Source organism: Bos grunniens, chromosome 15 (genome assembly GCF_055505025.1).
Source record: "Bos grunniens cultivar Pamir isolate PY7600 chromosome 15, Bosgru_T2T1.0, whole genome shotgun sequence".
NCBI lineage: Eukaryota > Metazoa > Chordata > Mammalia > Artiodactyla > Bovidae > Bos > Bos grunniens.
Window position 1 is genome coordinate 56,030,761 of NC_141179.1, and position 23,767 is coordinate 56,054,527.

The window sequence follows — 23,767 nt, forward strand, 5'->3', positions numbered from 1 at the left end:
GTAAGTACCTTTCTCTGCCATACCCAGAAACTGCAATGTGGATAGTGATCCGGAGGAACTTGCCTGACTTCTGCTCCACACCTGCCTTCTGGGTTTTCTTCTGTAATGAGATACCTGAAGAAAAAAAAAAAGGCAGCCATCATACTTGCATAAGTCTAAGCTCCAGTCTGGTTAAGAGGGTGAAGCACCCAGGGGAGGGGGGTGGGTTCACGGAGGTATTGTTTAGACATGGGAAGGTTGGCTGGGTGAGGAATTCTTGAATGCATGGTTGAGGCAGAACCTGGAGGACAGCCATGTGATTTGTAAATGGGGGACTTGGAACCCCCAGGACTTTCCGAAGAACAAGCAAAGGACAGTAAAAAAAAAACATCAGGATCAGTGGTTGAGAATAAAGGGAAGAAAGCACACAAGGAATAGGTCAGGCTGTCAGGATGTAGTCTGAGAGCAGGAGAAACAGACGTCCTGGAACGCTTCTCACATGTGATGTCAGTGCTGTTGTAACCTAAGGGCAAGCTGCTGCCTAAAGTGCTTTGTCAGGATGGACATGACCCTCTTCAAAAGACAAGGGGAAAGGGACCGTCTGATGCACAGAATACATTAGATAATTAACTTGACATGAATAAAAGGAAAGCTGTTGGCTCTAGTCATTTAGTAATTCGAACCCTTGGATGATAGGCAATAACTTACAAAATTATGTGCATTCAGATCAGGCCTTTAGAGTTAGACAGCTGAGAACAGCATGGTTTGTTCTAAGGAGCACTGGCTTCTGAGTCCCAGATCTTTTTCTCATTTGCTATGTGAATTTTGTTGTTGTTTTAAGTTTAGAGATTCCATCATTCATGGCAAATTGTTCAACATTTATCACAGTGTTCACTTCAGTCGCTCAGTCGTGTCCGACTCTTTGCAACCCCATGGACTGCAGCACACCAGGCCTCCCTGTCCATCGCCAATTCCCAGAGTTTATCCAAACTCATGTCCATTGAGTCAGTGATGCCATCCAACCATCTCATCCTGTGTTGTCCCCTTCTCCTCCTGCCTTCAATCTTTCCCAGCATCAGGGTCTTTTCAAATGAGTCAGTTTTTCACATCCGGTGGCCAAAGTGTTGGAGTTTCAGCTTCACCATCAGTCCTTCCAAAGAATTTTCAGGACTGATTTCCTTTAAAATGGACTGGTTGGATCTCCTTGCAATCCAAGGGACTCCCAAGAGTCTTCTCCAAGACCACAGTTCAAAAGCATCAATTCTTTGGCACTCAGCTTTCTTTATAGTCCAACTCTCACATCCATTCATTACTCCTGGAAAAACCATAGCTTTGACTAGACGGACCTTTGTCAGCAAAGTAATGTCTCTGCTTTTTAATATGCTGTCTAAGTTGGTCATAACTTTTCTTCCAAGGAGCAAGCATCTTTGAATTTCATGGCTGCAGTCACCATCTGCAGTCATTTTGAAGCCCCCAAAAATAAAAGTCTGTCACTGTTTCCACTATGTCCCCATCTATTTGCCATGAAGTGATGGGACCAGATGCCATGATCTTAGTTTTCTGAATGTTGAATTTTAAGCCAACTTTTTCACTTTCCTCTTTCACTTTCATCAAGAGGCTGTTTAGTTCTTCTTTGCTTTCTGCCATAGGGTGGTGTCATCTGCATATCTGAGGTTATTGATATTTCTCCTGGCAATCTTGATTCCAGCTTGTGCTTCCTCCAGCCCAGCGTTTCTCATGATGTACTCTGCATAGAAGTTAAATAAGAAGGGTGACAATATATAGCCTTAACATAGTCCTTTCCCAATTGGGAACCAGTCTGTTGTTTCGTGTCCAGTTGTAACTGTTGCTTCCTGACCTGCATACAGATTTCTCAAGAGGCGGGTCAGGTGGTCTGGTATTTCCATCTCTTTCAGAATTTTCCAGTTTATTGTGATCCACACAGTCAAAGGCTTTGGCGTAGTCAATAAAGCAGAAGTAGATTTATCTTTTTTGGAACTATCTTGCTTTTCTGATGATCCAGCAGAGGTTGGCAATTTGATCTCTGGTTTCTCTGCCTTTTCTAAATCCGGCTTGAACATCTGGAAGTTCACAGTTCACATACTGTTGAAGTCTGGCTTGGAGAATTTTGAGCGTTACTTTGCTAGCGTATGAGATGAGTGCAATTGTGTGGTAGTTTGAGCATTTTTTGACATTGCCTTTCTTTGGGATTGGAATGAAAACTGGCCTTTTCTAGTCCTATGGCCACTGCTGAGTTTTCCAAATTTGCTGGCATATTGAGTGCAGCACTTTCACAGCATCATCTTTTAGGATTTGAAATAGCTCAACTGGAATTCCATCACCTCCACTAGCTTTGTTCGTAGTCATGCTTCCTAAGGCCCTTTTGACTTCACATTCCAGGGTGTCTGGCTCTAGGTTGGTGATCACTCCACTGTGATTATCTGAGTCATGAAGATCTTTTTTGTATAGCTCTTCTGTGTATTCTTGCCACCTCTTCTTAGTATATTCTGCTTCTTTAGGTCCATACCATTTCTGTCCTTTATTGAGCCCATCTTTGCATGAAATGTTCCCTTGGTACCTCTAATTTTCTTGAAGAGATCTCTAGTCTTTCCCATTCTATTGTTTTCTTCTCTTTCTTTGCATTGATCACTTAGGAAGACTTTGTTATCTCTCCTTGCTATTCTTTGGAACTCTGCATTCAAATGGGTATATCTTTCCTTTTCTCCTTTGCCTTTCACTTCTCTTCTGTTCACAGCTCTTTGTAAGGCCTCCTTTGCCTTTTTGCATTTCTTTTTCTTGGGGATGGTCTTGATCCCTGCCTCCTGTACAATGTCACAACCTGTTTTTAAAAACCTCAGGTAAATACATTATCCATGTAACCTTGTTACTTTAATTTTCTGATTTGCTATCTAAATTTAAACTCCTACCTCTCTAAAATGTAATTTTCTCATCTGTAATCCCTGCTCGTCTCACTGGTTTGTGGTGAGGATGAAATGACATGGTAGGTGGAAAAATAATTTGTGAGGAGGAAAGTACAAGAATAGTCTCATTTTCTTCTGTGCCAGCAGGATAGGCCATGAGGATAATAAAGTGACATCTGTGATTTACTGTCACTTGGTTTTTTTATTTTTGTCTCATGATCTTCAAAAATATGGATGTCTGACTTTAGATAAGACTCCTGTTAAGCAAATACACAATTGTTTAAAGAACTCTACTCAGAATATCAAAATCATTGTAAAAAGTTAGTGTTGACACAGACCTGTATACCCTGAGGAATGAAGGCTAGGAACTAAGTTTTAATGTAAAATAATAATTATTTTATCACCATTATTATTATTGTAACTTTTTAATTTTTTCGCCACATCATGTGGCGTGTGGAAGCTCAGTTCCCCAACCAGGGATCAAAGCTGTACCCCCTGCGTTGGGAGCACAGAGTCTTAACCCCTGGGCCACTGGGAAATCCCCACTGTTACTTTAACAGTGAGCTAGCAAGCATGTATTTAACACTGTCAGTGCTCAGTCCGTGATGGGTACTCTGAGGTAACAGTAAGTATGAGGCTCAAGCCCTACCTTCAAGGGATTTGTGATCTAGTTGGAAACAAGGTACATAAATCACGAAAGGTTTTATAACACAAATGGTAAAATTAAAATAATCAAAAAGAGAGGCACCTCACTGCACCACCTGATCAACCAACTAAAATAAATCTTGCTCAGTACAGACGGCAGATTGTCTCAGTATCATTTATTGAAGAGTCTTTATCTTTTATCCACTGTTGATAATCAGTCTGTTTCATAAATCAAGTTAACTTACACATGGATCCGTTTCCAGGTTCCTTATTCTGTTTCATTGTTTTACAGTCTGTCTATAGGCTAGTACCATATTTTTTAATTAATATAAGGTATAATTTCTATAAGTCTTACTGAGGTTTGAGCATCTCTCTTCCTCCTAACATTTGGAACCACTTGAGAGAGGAGATACGAGGCAGACTAACAGAAATCAAAATGTCAGTTTTATTACTGATAAAGCCACTTGGAAAATGCAGCTTTAGATCTATTATAAAAGTGCTTGCAAAGACATCACTCAAAATTAAACCAACTCTTGCAATCAGGATGTGAACTGGAGAACCCCAGGCTTCTCCGCCAGCAACCAGCCCTTAACTATACTGTCCGGTGAGTCCTGCAGAAACCCAGATGGGGCTAAGCCAGGAATACCCAGGTTTTATCTTTCCCTGTAAAGTCACCAATCCAAAAAGGCCCTCTTCCCCTAAGAGCAAGTAAGTGGGAGGATGGAGAGAGGCCAAGAGTGTTACTCTTAAATCATATTCCTTCAAAGCAAGGGGAAAGGAAGATTTCCCCAACTTTCTTGATATCTGGTCTGGTGAGGCTCCTACTTGTGGTCCTTCTTCGAATCTCTTTCGGCTTTTCTTGATTTATGAATTGTATTTGAGTGATTTGACAGCTTTATGATATTGAGTCTTTCTGTGAACATGGTATCTCTTTATATGTTTTGTTTTTTTTTTTAAACATACCCCGGCAAAGTGTTAAAGCTTTCTTCATAAAGGCCTTACACATCTTTTATTATATACTTAGTCCTTGGTAGCTTACCCTTTTGGTTGCTGTTATAAATTTTTTATTACAGCATCCAACTTCTTTGTGTCTAGTATAAAGGAACACCACTGATTTTGTATTTTGGAGAATGTATCCAGCAACCTTACTAAACATTAATTACAATAGTTTATCTTAGATTCTTTTGAGTTTTTCTGTGTATACAATCATTTTTTCGAATGATGGTGTTATTTCTTCCTCTTTTTACAATTTTTATTACTTTTTGTTCTCTTATGTTCTATGGCAGAGGAGCAACAATAGTGGATATTAATGATACAGTAATATAATAGCAGCAGTCTTATTCCTGACTTTAAAGAGGATGCTTCTTTTCACCATTAAGTATTCTATTACAGGTTTGGATAGATATTCTTTATTAGCAAAAGGAAGTTTCTTTCTATTCCCAGCTAAGAGTTGTTTTTCTTGAAATTATGAACATGTGCATTTTGAATTTTATAAAATGCTTATTACGTTTATTGAGATAATACTATATTTATGCTTCTTTACTGTGTTAATAACTAAACATATTTTCTGTTGTTAAACCATCTTTGCCACCTGGGATATACTCTACTTGATTGTGATGTATTATTTTTTGTATAGTATTGGATTTCATTTGCTAATTTTTTTTAATTTACTTTATTGAAGTTTAGTTGATTTACCATGTATTAATTTCTGCTTTACAGGAAAGTGATTCAGTCATACATACATACATACATATATATATATATTCTTTTTCATGTAGTCCTTCTTTTTCACATTCTTTTCACATATAGATTATTACAGAATATTGAATAGAGTTCCTTGTGCAATGCAGTAGCTCCTTGTTGGCTATGTTTTATTTATAGTAGTGTGAATGTTAATCCCAAGCCCCTAATTTATCACTCTGTTCCACATTTCCCCTTTGATAACCATAAGTTTGTTTTTGAAATCTGTGAGTCTTTCTGTTTTGTAAATAAGTTCTTTTATATCATTTTGATTAGAGTCCATGATTTGCTAATATTTTTAGAATATCTACTTTTGTAAACTGAAATGAGGCTAGCCTATGTATACAATAATCTTTGTCTGATTTTGGTAACAGGATTATAACAGCCTCGTAAAATAAACTGAGGCTCTTTCTGCCTTCTTTTCTACTCTCCTTTTCCATTCTCTGGAAGAGTTCATGTACAGCAGGAATTCTCTATCATGAAGGTCTGAAAACCTAGTGGTTTTCATTTTTTGAGGGGGAAAGAAGAAGTTTTTAGCTATTAATTTAATTTTTATGATGATTATGGGTCTACTTATGTTCTGTTTTTTCCAGTTCCTCCTTAAATCACTCCAGTGTGATTTCCAGTTCTCTCAGGGTACTGGAATTCCTCTTATCTAGGTAGATGCCTAAAACTCAAATGTTGCCAAACCTGGCGGTCACTTTTTCATCCTTAGCCTCGTCTGTATTTAGTGACGTTTGGCCTTGCTGGCCGTTCCTGCCTTCTTGATGCGTCTTCCTTTCTTGGCTTCTAGCACTGTCGTCCCCTGGTTTTCCTCCTCTCAGCTGCTCTTTTCTGCCTGTTTTTCCTGTTCGCCTCCTTTTTTTGATCAGTAAGTATGGAGAACTGCACAGCTCTGCCCGAAGGGCTCCTCTCCTTTTCTCTCTGCTTTCCTCTCATGTGGCCTCATGCCCCGCTTGAAAGCCATCTGCCTGCTATGCCTCCTCGCGTTGTTCAGTGTCAGCCTCTCCTGTGAGCTCTGTAGTCAGAGAGCTGCTTGAAACCTCGCCTTGGAGTGTCACAGGCACCTCAGCCTCAGCATTTAAAACTGTCCTTCACTAGCCTTCCTCAGCCAACAGATGACACACTGTCTGCCCAGTCGCTCAAACCAGAGGAGCATTCTTCCTTCTTTTCTCACTCCTCCCTGATCCAGTCTAGTTCATCGGCAAAAATGCTGTGATCTCTGCCCACCAGCTGTTCTTTCCACCATCTCCGCTGCTACCACCCCAGCCCAAGCCACCGCCTGCTCTCACCCAGGCACTACAGTAGTCCAGTCTGTCTCGCTGGGTTCATTCATGTCCCATCTCTGTTCATTCTTCACAGTAGCCAGCATGATCTTTTTAAATTTTAGCTGTATCTTAATCACTCCCTAGCTCCAGCGGCTAGAGTAAAATCCAAGCTCTTTCCTACCCCCGCCTCTCCCCTTGCTCTCACATATGGTCCTTATACTGGCTCCTCGAGTCACACGCTGTCAAGTACGTGCTCCCCCTCTTCTGTCTCTCCTACCTCCATCCATACCCACACCCTCAAATAGCGGGAACAGCTTTAGAAAAGGCACAGCAGCTTTACTGGTGAAGAATAGACCACTTGGCTAGTGTGCAGATTCATTTCAGAAACACAGAGGATCTAGGTTTTGTGGCGCATTGAGCTTATATAATTAGGGAACCCTTTCAAGAAAACAATACAGAACAGAAAATACAAAATTAGGCGGAGGGAAGTAAATATTTTAAGTGAGAAACAAAACCATAACCAGTTACTGGAACTTTAGAAATTAGATCCCTTTCTTCTGCAATCTCTTTAGACAGTTTACCCAAAATGCTTACATAGAAGTGTTTCCTCACTGCACCCTGTCTGTCTTTTCCCTCCTAAAACATAACCATTTCCAGCAACTCTCCATTTCTGAGGTTCAGATAAATTCAATGACTTTCCAAGCACGGCTGCTCCACAAGCCTGTGGCAGTAAGATTGGAGTCCAGGTCTCCTGGCACTGACATGGTAAACCCATTAAGCCCCCAGTGCCCACATCTGTATAGTGCCCCTTTATGCCAGCTGTGCCAAGCACATTAACACTCAATGAATAGTAGACACCACTTCTTGGTGCCGTAATGAAAAACGGGCCGCTGAGACAGATGCAAAGTAGCGCAAAAGGTCTGCCACATACGAACCCAGGAAAGACTGCTGTGGAAAGGCAGCCCGGAGGTTCCAAACCTAAACAAAGCTGGAACAAACACTTCAGCCCCAGGGGAAACCTGAGAATTTCCGAGAGCAGCTGTGAACTGAGGAATTACCTCCCCAGCCTGTGCTCCTTAGGGCAAAGGGTAAAAAAACTCAACGCCCCTAAGGGAGCCTCTTACATCTTTTGAAAAAGAAAACACTTCCATCCTCTGTGCTGCGGTTACCATTCACAGACTGGTCCCGGTGGAAGTAGATTGCTGTGTGTTCTTTCAGTGTCCAGAATTTCAAACTGGCTGACGATCAGTGCAGTCACTGAATTCCTCCTTATGGTAAGCTTCAGAGTTGTGTGACAGTTTGTTTTGTTTCTTAAAGAAAAGACAGTGTGATTTTTCTTTTCTGTCACGTGACAGAACAGAATTCTTATCTAACATATTGATGTTACCTGACGAATCATAGAACTATCCCTTTTCTCAAGAACACAAGTTACCTGGGGCACAGTTCCCAGTACTTTATGCTGATCCTTTCCAAAAGAAGTCTCCATTTTCTCATCCTTGAATCACTAACCTTGTTGTGACTGCCAAACAACACAAATTGGAAAAGCAGAATTTCAGCTCAGAGGTTGTCCTCTTGAATAGTTTGGTTAAAAGCCACCACCATGCCACTTAAACATCCCATTTTTCCTCTCTTTTACTACTAACTAGAAAGTGGTCCAGGATTCCATTTGACATGCTCATGCACAGCCAATGCTGAATTACGGTCAGGGAAGCCTGACCACTTCCCTGCCATGCGAGCCACTGTTTGACGGCCGCCACTGAGATGAGATGTTTAGCGCTGAGAGGAAGGGAGTCTGTGCTGTGCTGCTGTGAACAGACTGTGTGAGGGGCTCCTGCATCCAGGCCCTGGGGACAGTCCTCAGTGACATCTCTCCACTGTCTCTCACCCCAGCTGAACCGACCCCTAGACAGGCCCCCCTCATTTCTGACCTCGGTTCTTTTCTCAGACAAGTTCCCACCACCTAGAATTGCCTGCTTTGCTCTCTCCAAACGTTGCTTTCACTTCAAGGTCCAGCTCACATCCTACTTCATTCACTCACTCAGCAGGCAGAGAAGCAGGCCCTCCCCTGGTGCCTTAGGTTCACTCTCCACCAAGCCTTACCCACCAGCTTCTGAGCAGCGATGAGCAGGCACTGAAATTGGAACAAGATGTGATAGACAACAGAAAGTATGAAGTACTGAAGGAAGGTGGAGAAGGTATCTGGAACATTCTTAAGGATGTCATTTACTCCCCAGTGTAAGGTGAGGGGTGTAGGTGAGGCCTGGACAAGCCTTCACTAAGGAGATGGCATTTAGTGGACCTGGGGCATAAGGAGGACTGGGGCATGTGAAGATTACAGGGCAGGCCAGAGTGGGAAGCAGTTGCCCAGTTCTAAGGAGCATATGAAGACTTTGGGTTTGAATAGTAGCTCTACCACTCACTATCTCTGTGGCTTCAGGCAAGTTTAAACTCTCTGCTTAAAAGTATCTGTAAAATGGAAATTATAGTGCCTTCCTGATAAAGTTGATATAAAGATTAAGTACTTAGCATACTTCCTGGCACATAATAGTAACAAATGGTAAGTAGTATTATAACTGTATCATGGGTAAATGAAATCGTAGTTGTCTTTTTTAAAAATTAAATCCATCCTTTATTATAGGTATTTTATCTTTCCTTTAAAATCTACAGTCATAAAAAAATATCTACAGTCATCTCCTTACAAACAGGTATAGAACATGGTTCTTGATCACATTTTTTAATAATGGCTCATGCTTATTTGTACATTAGTGATACAGAATATTCACCATTTCCCTTCTACTTTTCCCCAAGTACTTAATACGACCTTCCTCTGAACTTAAAGGAAAGTACCTCACAATTCTAGTGGCCTACTTACTTTTTTGGTTACTTATTTTCTTAGGTTAACTCTCAGCTATAGTTAGAAGTTATGTACAATGAAAGTTTCTTTTTTGCAGAATTTACCGTGTTTTTATTTAAGTTTATAACAACCCTGTGAAAGAGGCAGGGCAAGGATGATGATCACTATCTTACATATCAGAGTACTTAGAAATATGAAGTGACTTGCCATGATCACATGACAGTAAGTAATGGAACTGGGGCGGCCACACCAGTTGTCTGCCTCCTGGTTGCATGCTCTTTCTGTCATGCCAGGCTGCCTCTTACTAGTTAGTGGTCATTCTTTTCCTTCTCTGCGTTTCCCCAGCCCTCCTCTCTCTCTCTGCCACTGAATTTCTAACACCTATTATTACCTTCCCCAGGGAAGCCCATCAAAGTCAAATCCAGAGTACTAGAAAAATACACTGCAGAATTGGACAGGAAGACACTCTTTGTTGCTTATGATAGGAACCTGGTAAGAGTCATGAAACTTGGTTAGAATTTAGAACTTTAAGACGAAAAGAAACAAAAATGGTGATGTGTTTCAACCCCATTGGTTAAGAAACGAGAAAGCTAAGGGGACAGTGAGCTGGCTTAAAACATGTCTGTCCACCGTGTTTGCCTGCCTTAAATTTCATTTTCTTTCTTTCAGAAAAAGAGATGATAAAAGCAGGTTTTCAGAACCATCTGTCCTGATTTATACATGAAATGTTTTATTCTAAGTTCAATTTTTACTGACTGTAAAGCTTCACAATACAGTGGAAGGAGCACTGGATTTGGGAATCAGAAAATGTACGCTCCAGCTTCAGCTCTGTCATTTAATTTTCATAAATTTTTTGAGTATCAGTTTTTTCAGTGGAGTTAATGGCAGCAGCCCTATTTCCCAAGCATCATTATATGGAACAAATGAGATAATGTCTGTCCAAGTGGTTTATAAACTAAAAAGGACTATACAAAATATCATAAGCATTATTCATACATTCAACAATTCATTAAGGGTCTCCTCTGCATACAGCACTATTCAAAAGACGAAAGAAAATTCAAAAGTGTGAGATTTGCCCTGCTTTTGCTTAGTTGACAGTTGTTTAGTTTATAATCTGAATGAGTAGATAAGACAAATTAAATATTTTGAAGAACAAGACTTACAAAAATACTCTCCTGCATTGTTCAGTCTCACTGTCACGTGGGACTCACAGCCTGAGCCCTGGCTTCAGGGGACTGCGTTCCACGTGATGGTGCTCAACCTCGCACTGACTTCCTTGATGTTGTAGGACCAGGCGTGCCATTTTTATTGAGGCTGCCTCAATTTCCGTGACCTTAGTGATGCTAGAATACTGAGGAGACATATCCTTGGCTACTCTGCAGCTCGCTGGAATACTTCTGATTCCTTCCAGCGTTTAATGATGTGACTTTGGGAGAAGCAACTAGTGGATTTACGTAAGGTCGTATCACTTCATTGGTTAAATCTCTGGATAGTGTTTCTGCTCACCTGTTTCTGATCTAGTTCTCTGTTCTTTTTTATAAATAGAATCAAGTTGAACAGTTTTTTTAGTGAACAAATGATTAAGAAAGTAAGAACTTTGACACATTTTAAGAAAATGGGCTTTTTCAGTCAATTGAAAATAATGAAAATTTTGGAACCCATCTTTCTTTAAAACCAGAGGGTAAAAAAAAAAAAAACAGAGGGTAGTGATATAATAGTTCAGCTTTTAAGCCAAACCATCCACCTGTGAAAATGAGACCCTATCCTGTATTAACGTTTTTTTACGCCTTATTTTTTAAAAGCAGATCTATCTTCTCTCCTTCCCTCCATCATTTGCTCATGCTGAATTCAGAACTAGTCTCTGGCACGTGACCCAAGGGACTTAAAAACCATGTCGTCTAGCTGACTCTGGTTTTTAAATTTAGATCAAATGACATTGTCTTTGAAGTCTCAAGAGTACTACTTAAGGTAGCCATATCAGAGGGGCGTGCCTCTCAAAGTACTCCTTACTGGCTGGCATCCTTAATATGAAAAGTGAAGGCTGGTCAAAAATAAATGAAAAAGAAAGTTTTATTGGAGTTATTTACTCTTAAGACAGCTATTTCAGACGGAACCTTGACAAGTTATCTCATTGCCTCTAGACAGGAATACACAAGGCATATGGGTATCTGTAGTATTTTAAAAGACTTCGGGGGACCAGGCTTCTTCTGTAACTCATTCCAGAATTTAAACACCCTCACTTCAGGAAATTCTTCCCTATATTTAACTTACAGGCCCCCTTCTGCGGTTAACACCCATTTCCGCTTTTCTCTGTCTCCAGTCAGGATGGAGAACAGCTGGCCAACATCCTTTGTGTGCTAACCCTCCGTCAGTGAGAAGTCATTTGGGTATCCCGGGCTGCTTTTCTCACCCTCCAGCAGCCAAGTCTTTGAACCAAATAGAGATTTTTTTTTTTCTGTTTTTATTTGTGCCTTGTTTCTCTCTCATCGTTCTTTTTGATTATCAATGAATAAAATTTGGAAAATGTAAAAATACACAAATGACGGGCAAACAATAGCCCTACAATCCAGGGAGGGAAACCACTGTTAAGTTAGTTTGCTATGTGTTACTTATACAGTTGAGATCATATCATCTATATCAGCACTGAAATATAGTCTGAGCTGCATATACAGAAACTTAAACATTTTCTGGCAGCCACATTGCAAAAAGGTAAAAAGGAATAGGCAAACTAATTTTAATAGTAGTTTTCCTGTAATTCTAAAATACTGATTGGTATGTAATCAGTATTTTTAATTATTAATATTTTACACTCCATTTTTATTCTAAACCATCTAAATCCAGTGTGTATTGTACATTCACAGCACATCTCAAGCCCAGCTACCGCCTTGCAGGTACTCAGTGACGTGTAGCTGCAGTGCTGAAGCACAGTCCTTGCAGCTGTATGTACTGCTGTCGTATCTTAAGCCTATTACCAATGCCATTACCAAATTTTTACATCATTTTAATGGCTGCATAATATTTCATCAATTAGACTTACTATAAGTGAATCTTTAGAAAGTTTTGTTCTTCATAAGTAACCATGGAGTGTGCTCTTTTTACTTCTTTTTTTTTTTCTTTCACATTAACTGAATGTTTCTCAACACATTGCCCAAAAACAACAACAACAAATTATTCCTTTTGGATACAATTAATCAAATCTACTTATTCATAAAACAAATATATTCACTTAGTATCTACTAAGTGCTCTGTACTCCCTTAGATTGGGAAGTGGAGGAGCGGGTTTCAAAAAATAGAAGGCCAGGTCCCTTCCATACACTGTTTACAAGACTTGGCTCCACAGTTGGACTGCACACATACTGTATTTAATTCTGACTTAAATATTCTTCCCTTCATTTCTTACTCTCTCTGCACCTTAATATACACACACAGCCTGGCTGACTGACTGTACCTTACCTTTCAAAGGTAAATCAAAGATAGTCACCTGTGCTGAGTCCTCTAGGTGACTACTGGCTGCCTCTTCTGTCATACAAAATGTATATTGTGTTCAAAGCACTGTGGTGTTCCGGTGATTGGCTAACTCTCTGTCTTCTCGACTAGAGTAGAAACGCTAATGATAGAAACCTTATTTTATGAGCCTCTTTATTCCCAGTGCCTAGCAGATTGCCAGGCAGTGAATGTGGATTTCAGTACTGTCTACTGAAATATGTGTTGAAATAACAAGTGATCATGTTAAGCATCAGTTGGATGGTATAATTACAAGTATTGATCAGGGAGTTCAGAGAGGTCATTTTAAATTGGCATATGGTTGAAGAAGGCTTTAACAAATGAGGCAGGACTTGAACTGGGCTTTGGGAAGATGGTTATGCCTACATGAATGGAGGGGAGATGCCCTGTTGCAGGAAGTCTTGTTTTTTCAGGAGGAATCCTTTAGCATGTATCAGCAGATAAATATCTTTCTAGATCTAAAACACTGTACTAAGTTTCAAGAAGGCTGACAGGGCTTTGCAGAATTAGAAAGTACTGCTGACTGCTTCATGTGATCTTTGAGTATAAGCTGCATTTCAACTCTGGAGATGTTAAAGGTCCATTTTATATGATGCTTGTTCAGTAATCCTTCTGCTAGGGATAACTGCATATATAAGAAGAGGTAACATCATTATAGAAATATCAAATGAGTGTTATTGCAAACCAGGTACCCTCCCAAAGCATTTTGAATGAATTATTTAGTTAACTCATTTAATCCTCACAACAGGTGAGTGAACTAGGGCCCATTTATCCTCTCTCATTACAGATGAAACTGAAGCACAGAGAGGTTTAAATAATTTAAATGTAACACAGCCATCAAGTGGAGGAGCTAAGATTTGATCCCAGAAGAACAGTTTTAGGGCCTCTCCTTTAACCATTACTCTGTACAGCCTCTCTTCTAGCTGTGTTAAGAATAAAATATTTTATACAGAGATCATTTAGTATCTCTGGTTCTAGAACAGGAATCCTGTCATTATAACCTTTCTCTAGTTCTCTTCATTCCTTTCTGACTGCTCCTTATCTCACTCGTGGGCGCCTCTTTTTCTGCCTCATCATGAAAAACAGGAGCACCTCAAGGCTCAGTCCTTGGCCCTCTTTTCTCTGATTTTATTCACCACCCCTGCCCAGTGATCTGATCTGATCTTCAACTACATTTTTTAATTATCACCCACACTGAACTGAAGCACAAGTATAACTCTTTAGCCCAGGTCTCTGTTCTGGTATCAGACCTCTGTTCAGATTGCCTCCTGGACATTTTCATAGCACACCATGTGTGCCCACGTTGTGGTTTTTTTGTTTGTTTTTTTCCCCTGTCTTCCACCAGAACCATTGTAAGCCTCATGGTCTTCCAGGGCTCTGCTTTCAGCAAATCGAATCTCCATCCAGTCTTTCACACTGGCCAGGAAGCTGTTTGATTCTCCCTTTCCTCATAACTCCAACCTTCGCAACCTCTGCTGATTCCCCCTAATGTGCCTCTGTCTGCAGCTACACCTTTCCACTCTGGCCCAAGCCTGCATCATCTCACCTGCACTACTGCACGGCCTGTGCTCGGTCCTCCAGCATCCGCTCCAGACCCCCTCCCGTGTGTTCTCCAGCTTCAGTCAGAGTGTACCTGCCAAAATACAGATCAGTCGATCAGTGTCTCTTCCTCTCCCTACCCACTAGACAGACAAGACAGACATACACACCCCTAGCCTAAAACACTTTAATGACTTGAAGAGAAAATTCTAAACATGGCCTCTGGGTTTCTGCATAGTCTACTCTAGACCACATTTTCCTCTTCAGCTTTATCTTCTACCAGGCTGCTGTTCACTTGATGACTTTTTGGGTCCTCACACATTGTTGTCTTTCTTGATGTAGGTAGGGTCTTGACATATCCTTTTCCTTTTGCCTGGATGCTCTCACCTACACACCCACTCTTCACCTGGTGAAGAAGTCTAGTCCTTCAGATCTTGGCCTTGGCTGGGTCAGTTCTGTTATAAGCTCTCTCAACCCCTGATCACTCCTGCACAGCATGTGTCAGAGGTGGTCATTTTATGTCTGTAATTTTTACATTAATGTCTGTCCACTCCCACTCTGATAAAAGCTCCACAAAAGCAGGAGCCATGGCTTTTTTCAACCACTGTTGTATCCCCAAGTACACAGTGCCTGGTGTATAGTAGACACTCACCATGTATTTGAATGAGGGAGTAAATAATGTGTTGCTATGTTCTGTTTATACTGCACCTCTTATAGTAATACAGAGGGCTACAAGAGAGAAGCTTCCCAAGACATTATCCCTGGAGTCCCACAGTCTCTAAGCAGCGATTCAGTGACAGCTGTCATTCAAGCATTTCTTCCAAAGGCCTTCAGCATCTCTGGATATGGTGGCAAAGCTATCCATTTTTCTTTTAAAATAACAAACAACTGAAGTTGTTTCTTTTCATGGTTCAATTCATGTCAGAGCTTATTAGAAATGAGATGGTGGTTCAGCTTTGTGGCATCTTTCAAAAGACTTAACTTCACAGATTCTGTCGTTGGTCTCTGGAGTCTAATGCTTCCTTTAGCGCTCTGTCTCTGCAAGTCTACTTTGTAAATTCTGACCAAGGTTTTAGTTGGTCAGGTTCTTCCTGTGACTGGTCTGTGACATCGCTATTACTCTGGTTTCCCTGGCAAAGGTAGATTTTTTTTTTTTTTTTTTTTTTAAGTTTTCAGCACAAACACCTTATCACTCTCCCACATTTCAAGTGCGATCTAGACACTCCGACAGTTAGCCAGGTAACCTTCCTGGCATCTCTGTTTCTACAGACCATGTTACAGCCTCATAATGTTTGTTGCCTTGCCTGTGATTTCAATACGTTATTTGTGTGATGATTTCTTAGAAGTGAAAGCTGATGGGTGCAGTGGTTGACCTCTCAGCTCCTGGGACCATCTGTCTCTCTGGAGGATCACTGTTTATTCCCTGACCCCAAGGAACTCAGCCTTGAGACCAAGCTGGCCTCCAGGTGGGCTCCGGGCCGTGGGCACCCCTTCAGCCTCTGTTCATAGCCTGTGCTGGGACCTCTGTTTCCCAGCTGGGCCTTGTTGCCCAGGACCACGGAGCTGCTCACATCACAGAGCCTGGGAAATGGGTTTTTTTCAGCTTGCTTGGTTTTATCCTTTGCTGATGGAACTTTCTCTTTCACAAACTCATCTCCCCATCACAACTCCGTTTAAATAAAATCTAAAGGCTCCCTTGTTCAGTTATTCCTTTTTAAACCTCTGTTTTTATTTAGTCAGACTCTGGCAGGAAGCCTTCTAAGCTGAGCCCAGGGGAAAAGTGACCATTGGCACAGATTTTAGCCTGTGCTCTGGCCCAAGATTGTTTCTATTTTTATTTTGTTTCTTGTTTTTGTTAACATCCAGGGCAAAGATTAAGCACTTTCACTTATCTGTAATGGTGAGAGGCCTTCAGATTGCTTGCCTGTGGCCAAGAGTTTACATGCTTAAAACTATTAACCTCCAGTGACCTCCTGGGAGATAAGATCTAGCTGATCAATTTGGCTTTTCCAAAAGGAGGCTCTGTGCTTCTACTTGATCTGAGATAGAAAAAGAAGAAAGATAAATCCCAGCCTTTGCTGGATTTTGAAAAAGGTTAGTAGCCTAATTTATGGAGGTTTTTTTTTTTAAACTAACTTTATGTCATAATTTCTCAGCTGCCAAAAGACGTAATTCTACCTTAGCTTCGCCTTGGCAACCTGCTTTTGGCACTCTGTGCAGCCCTGTCGTTGCTCTGCATTATTTAAGCAGTAATCTTTAAGAAGGTGAGAAACTATTATTGCTTTTTAGCACAGTTGACATGCTGTTGGCACAGAGGAGTACCTAGAGCTTCAAACATTTCTAATGGCTGTAAACCAACTTAAACACCTCCATGGAGAGGTCTCACTGCCATGAGGTCATAGCTTGCTACAAGGGGGAGAAAGAAGAAGATCAAATGTTATTTAAAAGTGTGGGGTTTTTTCCTTCTTTTTAAGTATTCTTATTCCACCGAGTTGTAGCTGTAGATTTTGGCCAGGTTCCAGACAATCAAGATTTAGCGTTTTGACCAGCTGTGATCTAGTAATGTTCCTCAGAGGAAACATTTTGTAGGAGGGAAAGACACATATTTGAGTCTGTGAATTGTACTCCTTCCTAATACTTTACAGTGTGAGATCTGGTTGTAGACAGATAAAACAAGCACAAGCGAATCTGAGAGAGAACAGAGAAAAAAACTTTTCAGAGAGCTAAAAATTCCCCCCAGCTTCAAGAATGCTCTTGAGGTGGAAAATCTTTACATTCTTTTCTTTATTTCATTTTTCACTGAGTCTCCACATTTATAACAGTTCATGGTAAAATGTGTGTTCATAATAGATACTTAGAATGCATTACAACTCTTATGACAGCGTAACAAGTCTTAGGAAGTAAAAATGCCCCACAAACTTAATGCAGGCAAGAAGAGAAGGAAAAGTTATCAAACCACTTGACCTAAAAACATTATTCTGATTCTCACTGGCTCCCTCATATAGAAGTGGAGAGTGTTTTGGTGGCAAGTCCTATGGATTGGGAAAGAGAAGAAAATTAGCATTTATTTAGTCAGACACCCTCTGTTAAAACACAGTTAAGACTTTCCTGGTGTCATGGTGGATAGAAATTCACCTGCCAGCGCAGGGGACAAGGGTCTGGGAGGATCCCACATGCGCGGAGCAGCTAAGCCCGTGCACAACTGCTGAGCCCACGAACTCTAGGGCCCACGTGCCCTGGAGCCTGTGCTGCACAATGAGAGAAGCCGCTGCAGTGAGAAGCCCACACCCCGAAACGAGCAGCCCCTCTCCCCACAGCTAGAGGCAGCTCACGCAGAAAGCAGCAAAGACCCAGCGTGGCCGAAAAAAGAAAACCAGTTAGTTTCTTTGTGATCTTGGGCAGGTTACCTAACCTCTGTGCCTAAGTTTCTTCATCTGCAAAATGAGGGTGATTTTCTTAATACATCATAGGGATGAGAGGATTAAATGAGACCATGTATAAAGCTGTTAATAGATACTTCATATAAAATATCAGTTGCTATTGTTTTATTATTAATAATTTATGGAGTACCTACTCATTGTACTAAGAATTTTACTTGTAGATCCCATTTAATCCTAACTGCAACAGCTGTTAGATGGATATACCCACTTTACAGGAGATGAAACATAGATTCAGTGCTTCACCAGGCTCACGTATTTCATATAATGGCAGAGCTACGTGTAAGGGTCTGGAATATTATATACAGGAGATGTGGAAGTAGGAACACATTTTGGACCAATGCTTCCGTACCTGTTCTCCTCTCTCTCAGTCCCTTTTCTGTAAAAAGAGGCCATAGTTTCAGGCAGTAAAACCCACAGAAAAGGAAGAGGGAGCAAGAGTGCTGGGGCAGGGGTAGTGGAGTCCACTGGGCTGGTTCTGCTGCTCCCAGATTAGCTTCATGGCGAGGTGTGTGTATAATGGTTATAGAAGTGCTGAACAGAGTCCTCCTCATTTAGCTTGGGGAAGCAGAGAAATTCTCTTATAAAAATTCCCTTTCCCTGAACCTGTATTCTTACAGAAAAATGACACATCAGAGGTTTGGGGACAATAAGAATGTGGCTCCAAGGATCCTGGGGGGCTCTTGTAGTCCCGCAGCATTTGGTAGAGCGTGTAAATAGAGGCACTTGAGCATTTCCACTAGATTCAAAGCCTTCCCCACCACATGTCCTCAGGAAAAAGCTGGAGTGAAGTTTCACCCCGAGCAGGATAAACCTTTGATTTAGTACGTTCTCCCCCACTCTTTTATACTTGCCTGACTCCTTATATTCGTGCAGGCAGCTCTCCCTGATGTGCAGGAGTGGAGACGTGGGTGTGTGGGAGGAGTTCTGAGTTTGTTCCTACTTTAAACAGTATTTTGTATAGAAGAAAACAGTAGAAGGAAGAAGATCTAGGTTCTGGTCTTTCCTCTGCTACTTGTTACCCTGTGTTTCTGTCTAAGATGTTAATGTCTTTGAGTCTCAGTTATCTCTTCTGTGGGCCTCAGACGACAAAGAATCCACCTACAATGCAGGAGACCTGGGTTTGATCCCTGGGTTGGGAAGATTCTTGGAGAAGAGAATGGCTACCCACTCCAGTAGGCTTGCCTGGAGAATTCCATGGACAGAGGAGCTGGGCTACTGTCCATGGGGTCACAAAGAGTCAGACACGACTGGGCAACTAAGTTTTTTTTTTTTAACCTCTTCTGTAAAATGAGGCTAATACTTTTGGAATCCAGAGCCTAGGGAAGCAAATAATAATAACAGAAACCACAATTACAGCTACTACTGTCATTGGTATATATGGCAGGCATCCTCCCAAGGGTTCAGAGAAGGCAATGGCACCCCACTCCAGTACTTTTGCCTAGAAAATCCCATGGACGGAGGAGCCTGGTAGGCTGCAGTCCATGGGGTCGCTAAGAGTCGGACACGACTGAGCGACTTCACTTTCACTTTTCACTTTCATGCATTGGAGAAGGAAATGGCAACCCACTACAGTGTTCTTGCCTGGAGAATCCCAGGGACGGGGGAACCTGGTGGGCTGCCGTCTATGGGGTCGCACAGAGTCGGACACGACTGAAGCGACTTAGCAGCAGCAGCAGCTGCCAAGGGTTTGAAGTGTGTTATTTAATCCTTACCACAGTCCAATAATCTATTTTAAAAAGAAGAAAACTAGAACAGAGAGACGATAACTGCCTATAGTCATATAACTAATAAGTGGTGAATTCAGCCTTAATTTATAGCTCCAAATAAACAGGATCAATCATGGTTGCCGATCCAGACATTTGAGCATCCCTTCTCATCACCACTACTATCTCCAGATAGCTCTGGATATAGCTGAAGAGTTAACAAAAGTAACTGCAATAAAGACAGAATGAAAAAGAAATTAATGACCTTAATTTAGAGACATCAGAGAAGACTTGATCCAAAGAAGCCAAATTTAAACCAGACTGTCCTCCTTGACCTCTAAACTCTGAACTACTTGGCTTCTCCCTCGCATGCTATTGTCAGGGATCCTAAGATATCCTTTTGTGCTTGTAGCAGAAAAGAGTATTATTATTTAACAGTCCCTGATATGATTCAGTTATTCAGTCTATGTCTTGTTTCACTAAACTGTGGCCTAGAAAGTTTGTAATTACAGTATCTTTGGGTGGTTGTTTTTAAATACATTCCTTTAAATTATAGCGTTAAACCCCAAATGTCATGTTTCCAGTTTGGACCTAAGCCAAGCTGAAGGAGACATCCATTCAAAGCAAACGGTGATAAGGAGACTCTGCAGTGAACTTGGAGGACTCTGTCCAATTGCTAGACCTCAGGCTTTATGTCCCCAAATCTAGTGCTTTAGAACAAGGAACCTGTGGCTGGAGTGGTGGGTAAAGAAATGCCATATTTTCTGCTGCAACTGCTCCTCCCCAGAACACTCAGGTTTACTTTAGTTGTTTCCAGAAGTAGAAATTATTTATGTTGTTCATCACAATTTAAATAATGTAATAATTTCATTTGATAAGTAAGTTGTCAATTGCCTTTAAAAATTGGTCTTAAAAACTAGTAAATCTAAGGATTTCAACTTCTTTTTCCATCTTGATAAAGTAATTATGAAGCCAGACTCTAATCAGACAAAAAGAATCTTGAAAGCTTTTGGGCATTTGCCTTTTTAATTGCTGCCTTTCTCTTTTTAGGCAACAGTAGAGGTAAAATGTTCCTTTTTTTATGGTAAGAATTTAGTTAATACCAAAACATGTAATGAAGATTCCTTCTAGAAACCTTCTATTAAATATGAAAATTTTAAAAATTATTTTATTAGAAACCTATGCATTGTATTTTTATACAGAAATACAAGTTTAATATAAAATTTTAGAAATATCTCAAATCCACAAACATAAGGAAATGGTTAAGTAACTTTTGATAATTTCATTTAATGGAGTAGCCACTTAGAATTGTTTACCAAGAGGTTTTAATAACTTCCAACAACAGGATACAGAAGTGTGTGTATGTATATATATATATTTTTATATATATGTACATATATTGCAAACACACCTTTCATTTTGTTGTTTGATTGGTTTTGTGTCTTTTTTAAATTAAACACATATATAAAATCAAAGTCTACAAGGAAAATATCCAAATAGTGGTTATTTGATGGCCAATAGGTTTACTGATTTTTAGTTTTTAATATGGTTTATATTTTTAGTTGTCCAGGGAGAATAAATTATTATAATAATTTAAAATGCATGTGTGTTTGTATATATTTTAATACAGTCATTCAATACTTGAGCTATTTTAAGCTCAGCTATCTTAAAAATTTGGAACATTGCTAAGATCCTGGAAGTAATAAAAAAATTAATTCTGAGCAGGCAAAACTAATGTTACAAAACTCATATAATTATGTGTATTGTACCCAGGATATCTGCTGGTCCATCTCTCAAATCCTATTTATTCTTGCTTTGCACACAGTTCTCAAGACAGCTACTTTATAAGAACACAACAAATAAGACACAAACGTCAAAAAAAGGAGAAGCCCTTGCAGGCAAAAACACTGACTTGACCGCACGTAACAGCCTGACAGTGAGAGAGGACGTACAAAAGCCTGATGCAGACTTCAGACTCAGAAACACACCCCTGGAAGGCCTATAGTCGCTATAGTCATAGTCAGTAAGATGTGCTCATATTGATGGCCCACAGTTATCAAGAAAATACCTTTTTAAATTGATAAATAAATAGCTACATGTATATGTATAACTGAATCACTTTACTATACACCTGAAACTATCACATTGTTAATCAACTATATTCCAAGATAACAAGTTTTAAAAAGTTTTTTTAATTAAAAATTATATATCTTTTTTGTTCAACTTACTCTTTTTAAGATCATAAGAAAGACTAGTAAAAATTTTTGAAAAGTTTCATGGCACATAGCTACAAATGGGGGGAAAAAAGTGTGTGATTGTTAGGGTAAACATTAGACCTGTAGACTTCCTTATTTGTCTAATACCTCATCTTCTTACCGTTCTTAAGAGGGAATGTTTTATTGTTACTTGGGTTTTCTAAATTGTATTTGATACTGTCTTTACCTCAGTTCTCATAAAAATTCAGAGAAACTGGAAAAGATCCCAGAATCAGGATGTCAGCAAATGCCAAAGTCTCCATCTAGCAAAGCCTTTGAATCCATGTATCAAAATAGGAGTAACATCAATAAGGACCTACGGTACAGCACAGGCAACTCTACTCAGTATTCTGTAACAATCTATATAGGAAAAGAATCTGAAAAAGAATGGATAGATGCGTATGTACAACTGAACCACTTTGCTGTAACCTGAAACTAACACAACATTGTCAATTATATTCCAATATAAAATTAAAAATTAAAAAAAAAAAAGAGTAACAGCCCAGAGCTTAGCTATAGGTTGGGTGGGTTAAATGGGAAAGCCTGTGTATAATGGCATTCAGCTTGATATCTGGCATATCAGATATTGCTGCTACTGCTAAGTCACTTCAGTCGTGTCCGATTCTGTGCAATCCCATACACGGCAGCCTACTAGGCTCCCCGTCCCTGGGATTCTCCAGGCAAGAACACTGGAGTGGGTTGCCGTTTCCTTCTCCAATGCATGAAAGTAAAAAGTGAAAATGAAGTCGCTCAGTCGTGTCCGACTCTTCACGACCCCATGGACTGTAGCCCGCCAGGCTCCTCCATCCATGGGATTTTCCAGGCAAGAGTACTGGAGTGGGGTGCCATTGCCTTCTCCAATATCAGACGTTGGTTCTTAGCAAATGTTAGTCAAATTTGAATATGATTTTCCCACATGAGATGCAAATGACTGTGAGGGCTCTGGAGTCAGATGTGGGTTCTGCAACCTTGAAGAAATCACATAACCTCCTACCTGCCTACCTTTTTCACAGGGCAGATATGAGAATTCAGCATTTTGGATGCTCAAGAAAAGGGTAGTTCCCTGCTCACTGTAACTGGGGGAGGGATTGGGGGGGTTCATACTTTTATTACTTTTTTGTCATGCAAAGTTGAGAGCTTTCGAGGCAAAGATGACTATAAAAACCCCTTTGTTGTTGTGTCTTAAGCACTGCTTGTTCCTCATGCCCTTTTATCAGCCCACCTGGAGCCCAGCTGAGAGAAGCAGAGCAGGGTCCCCCCGGGAGGGAGGGCGGATGGTGGCAGGAGGGTGTCGAGTCATTCAGCCTCCATAGCCGTGAGTAGTTTAAGCACCTGGCCTGGGGTCTCATACCAGCCACGTCACCTTCAGTGTTCTGGGCAGGCTCACCTGGTGCTTCTCTCCCTTCCTGGGTGCGGTGGCAACTGAAAGTGTGGCCCTTCTGCCCAGAATAGACTTGTCTTTGGGTGGTGCTGATGCTGTTTTGGTTTGATTACCTAGGCCCCCTGCAAAATCATGTAGAGAGGGGTACTGTCAGCAAGTAGCAGAGCGAAAACAACAAGGTTGGCAAAAATGTGCAGCTTTACCCCATTACTGTGAGTTTTGACAACATATTAACTGAAAACCTAGATTAAGGCCAACAGGTTTTGCTCTGTTTCGTTTTTCTTGAGAACTAAAAACAGTAATTTACTGTCTACTTGCCTGGTTCTATATGTGCCCCAGTGAGCACCCCTAATTATGAAATCACTCTTGGCACCAACACTTATAACCAAGCAAGGGAGTCTGGTGGGTGCATAGATTAGAAGAACCTTGTGGTTGCCTTTTCTCAAGATGAATAACCTTTGCTTAGACCACAGCGATAAGCCAGCATCAGAAAAAATCTGAGCAGAGAGGGAGCAGGGAGCTGGCTTACGGGTTTGTG

General features: G+C 40.7%; 1 protein-coding gene and 1 long non-coding RNA gene across 7 annotated transcripts in view; one reads left to right on the forward strand and one right to left on the reverse strand.

Moving 5' to 3' along the window:
• UVRAG (UV radiation resistance associated) overlaps nt 1-23,767 on the forward strand; it is a 331,316-nt gene that overhangs the window by 302,685 nt on the left and 4,864 nt on the right. The window contains exon 15 of one of the 6 annotated variants that reach the window (XM_086338468.1): nt 21,419-21,697. The exons of the other annotated variants lie outside the window; for them this stretch is intronic. Within the exon in view, the coding sequence (XP_086194594.1) occupies nt 21,419-21,509 (91 nt within the window). The 3' untranslated portion in view covers nt 21,510-21,697. Of the gene's footprint in view, nt 1-21,418; nt 21,698-23,767 lie in introns of those variants that run through there. 6 annotated transcript variants of the gene reach the window in all.
• On the reverse strand, nt 4-23,351 carry LOC147358301 (uncharacterized). The gene is made up of 3 exons (XR_015141565.1): nt 23,236-23,351; nt 14,458-14,544; nt 4-114 (listed from the first exon to the last, which is right to left on the reverse strand). It is a non-coding gene; the product is annotated as an uncharacterized LOC147358301 (long non-coding RNA).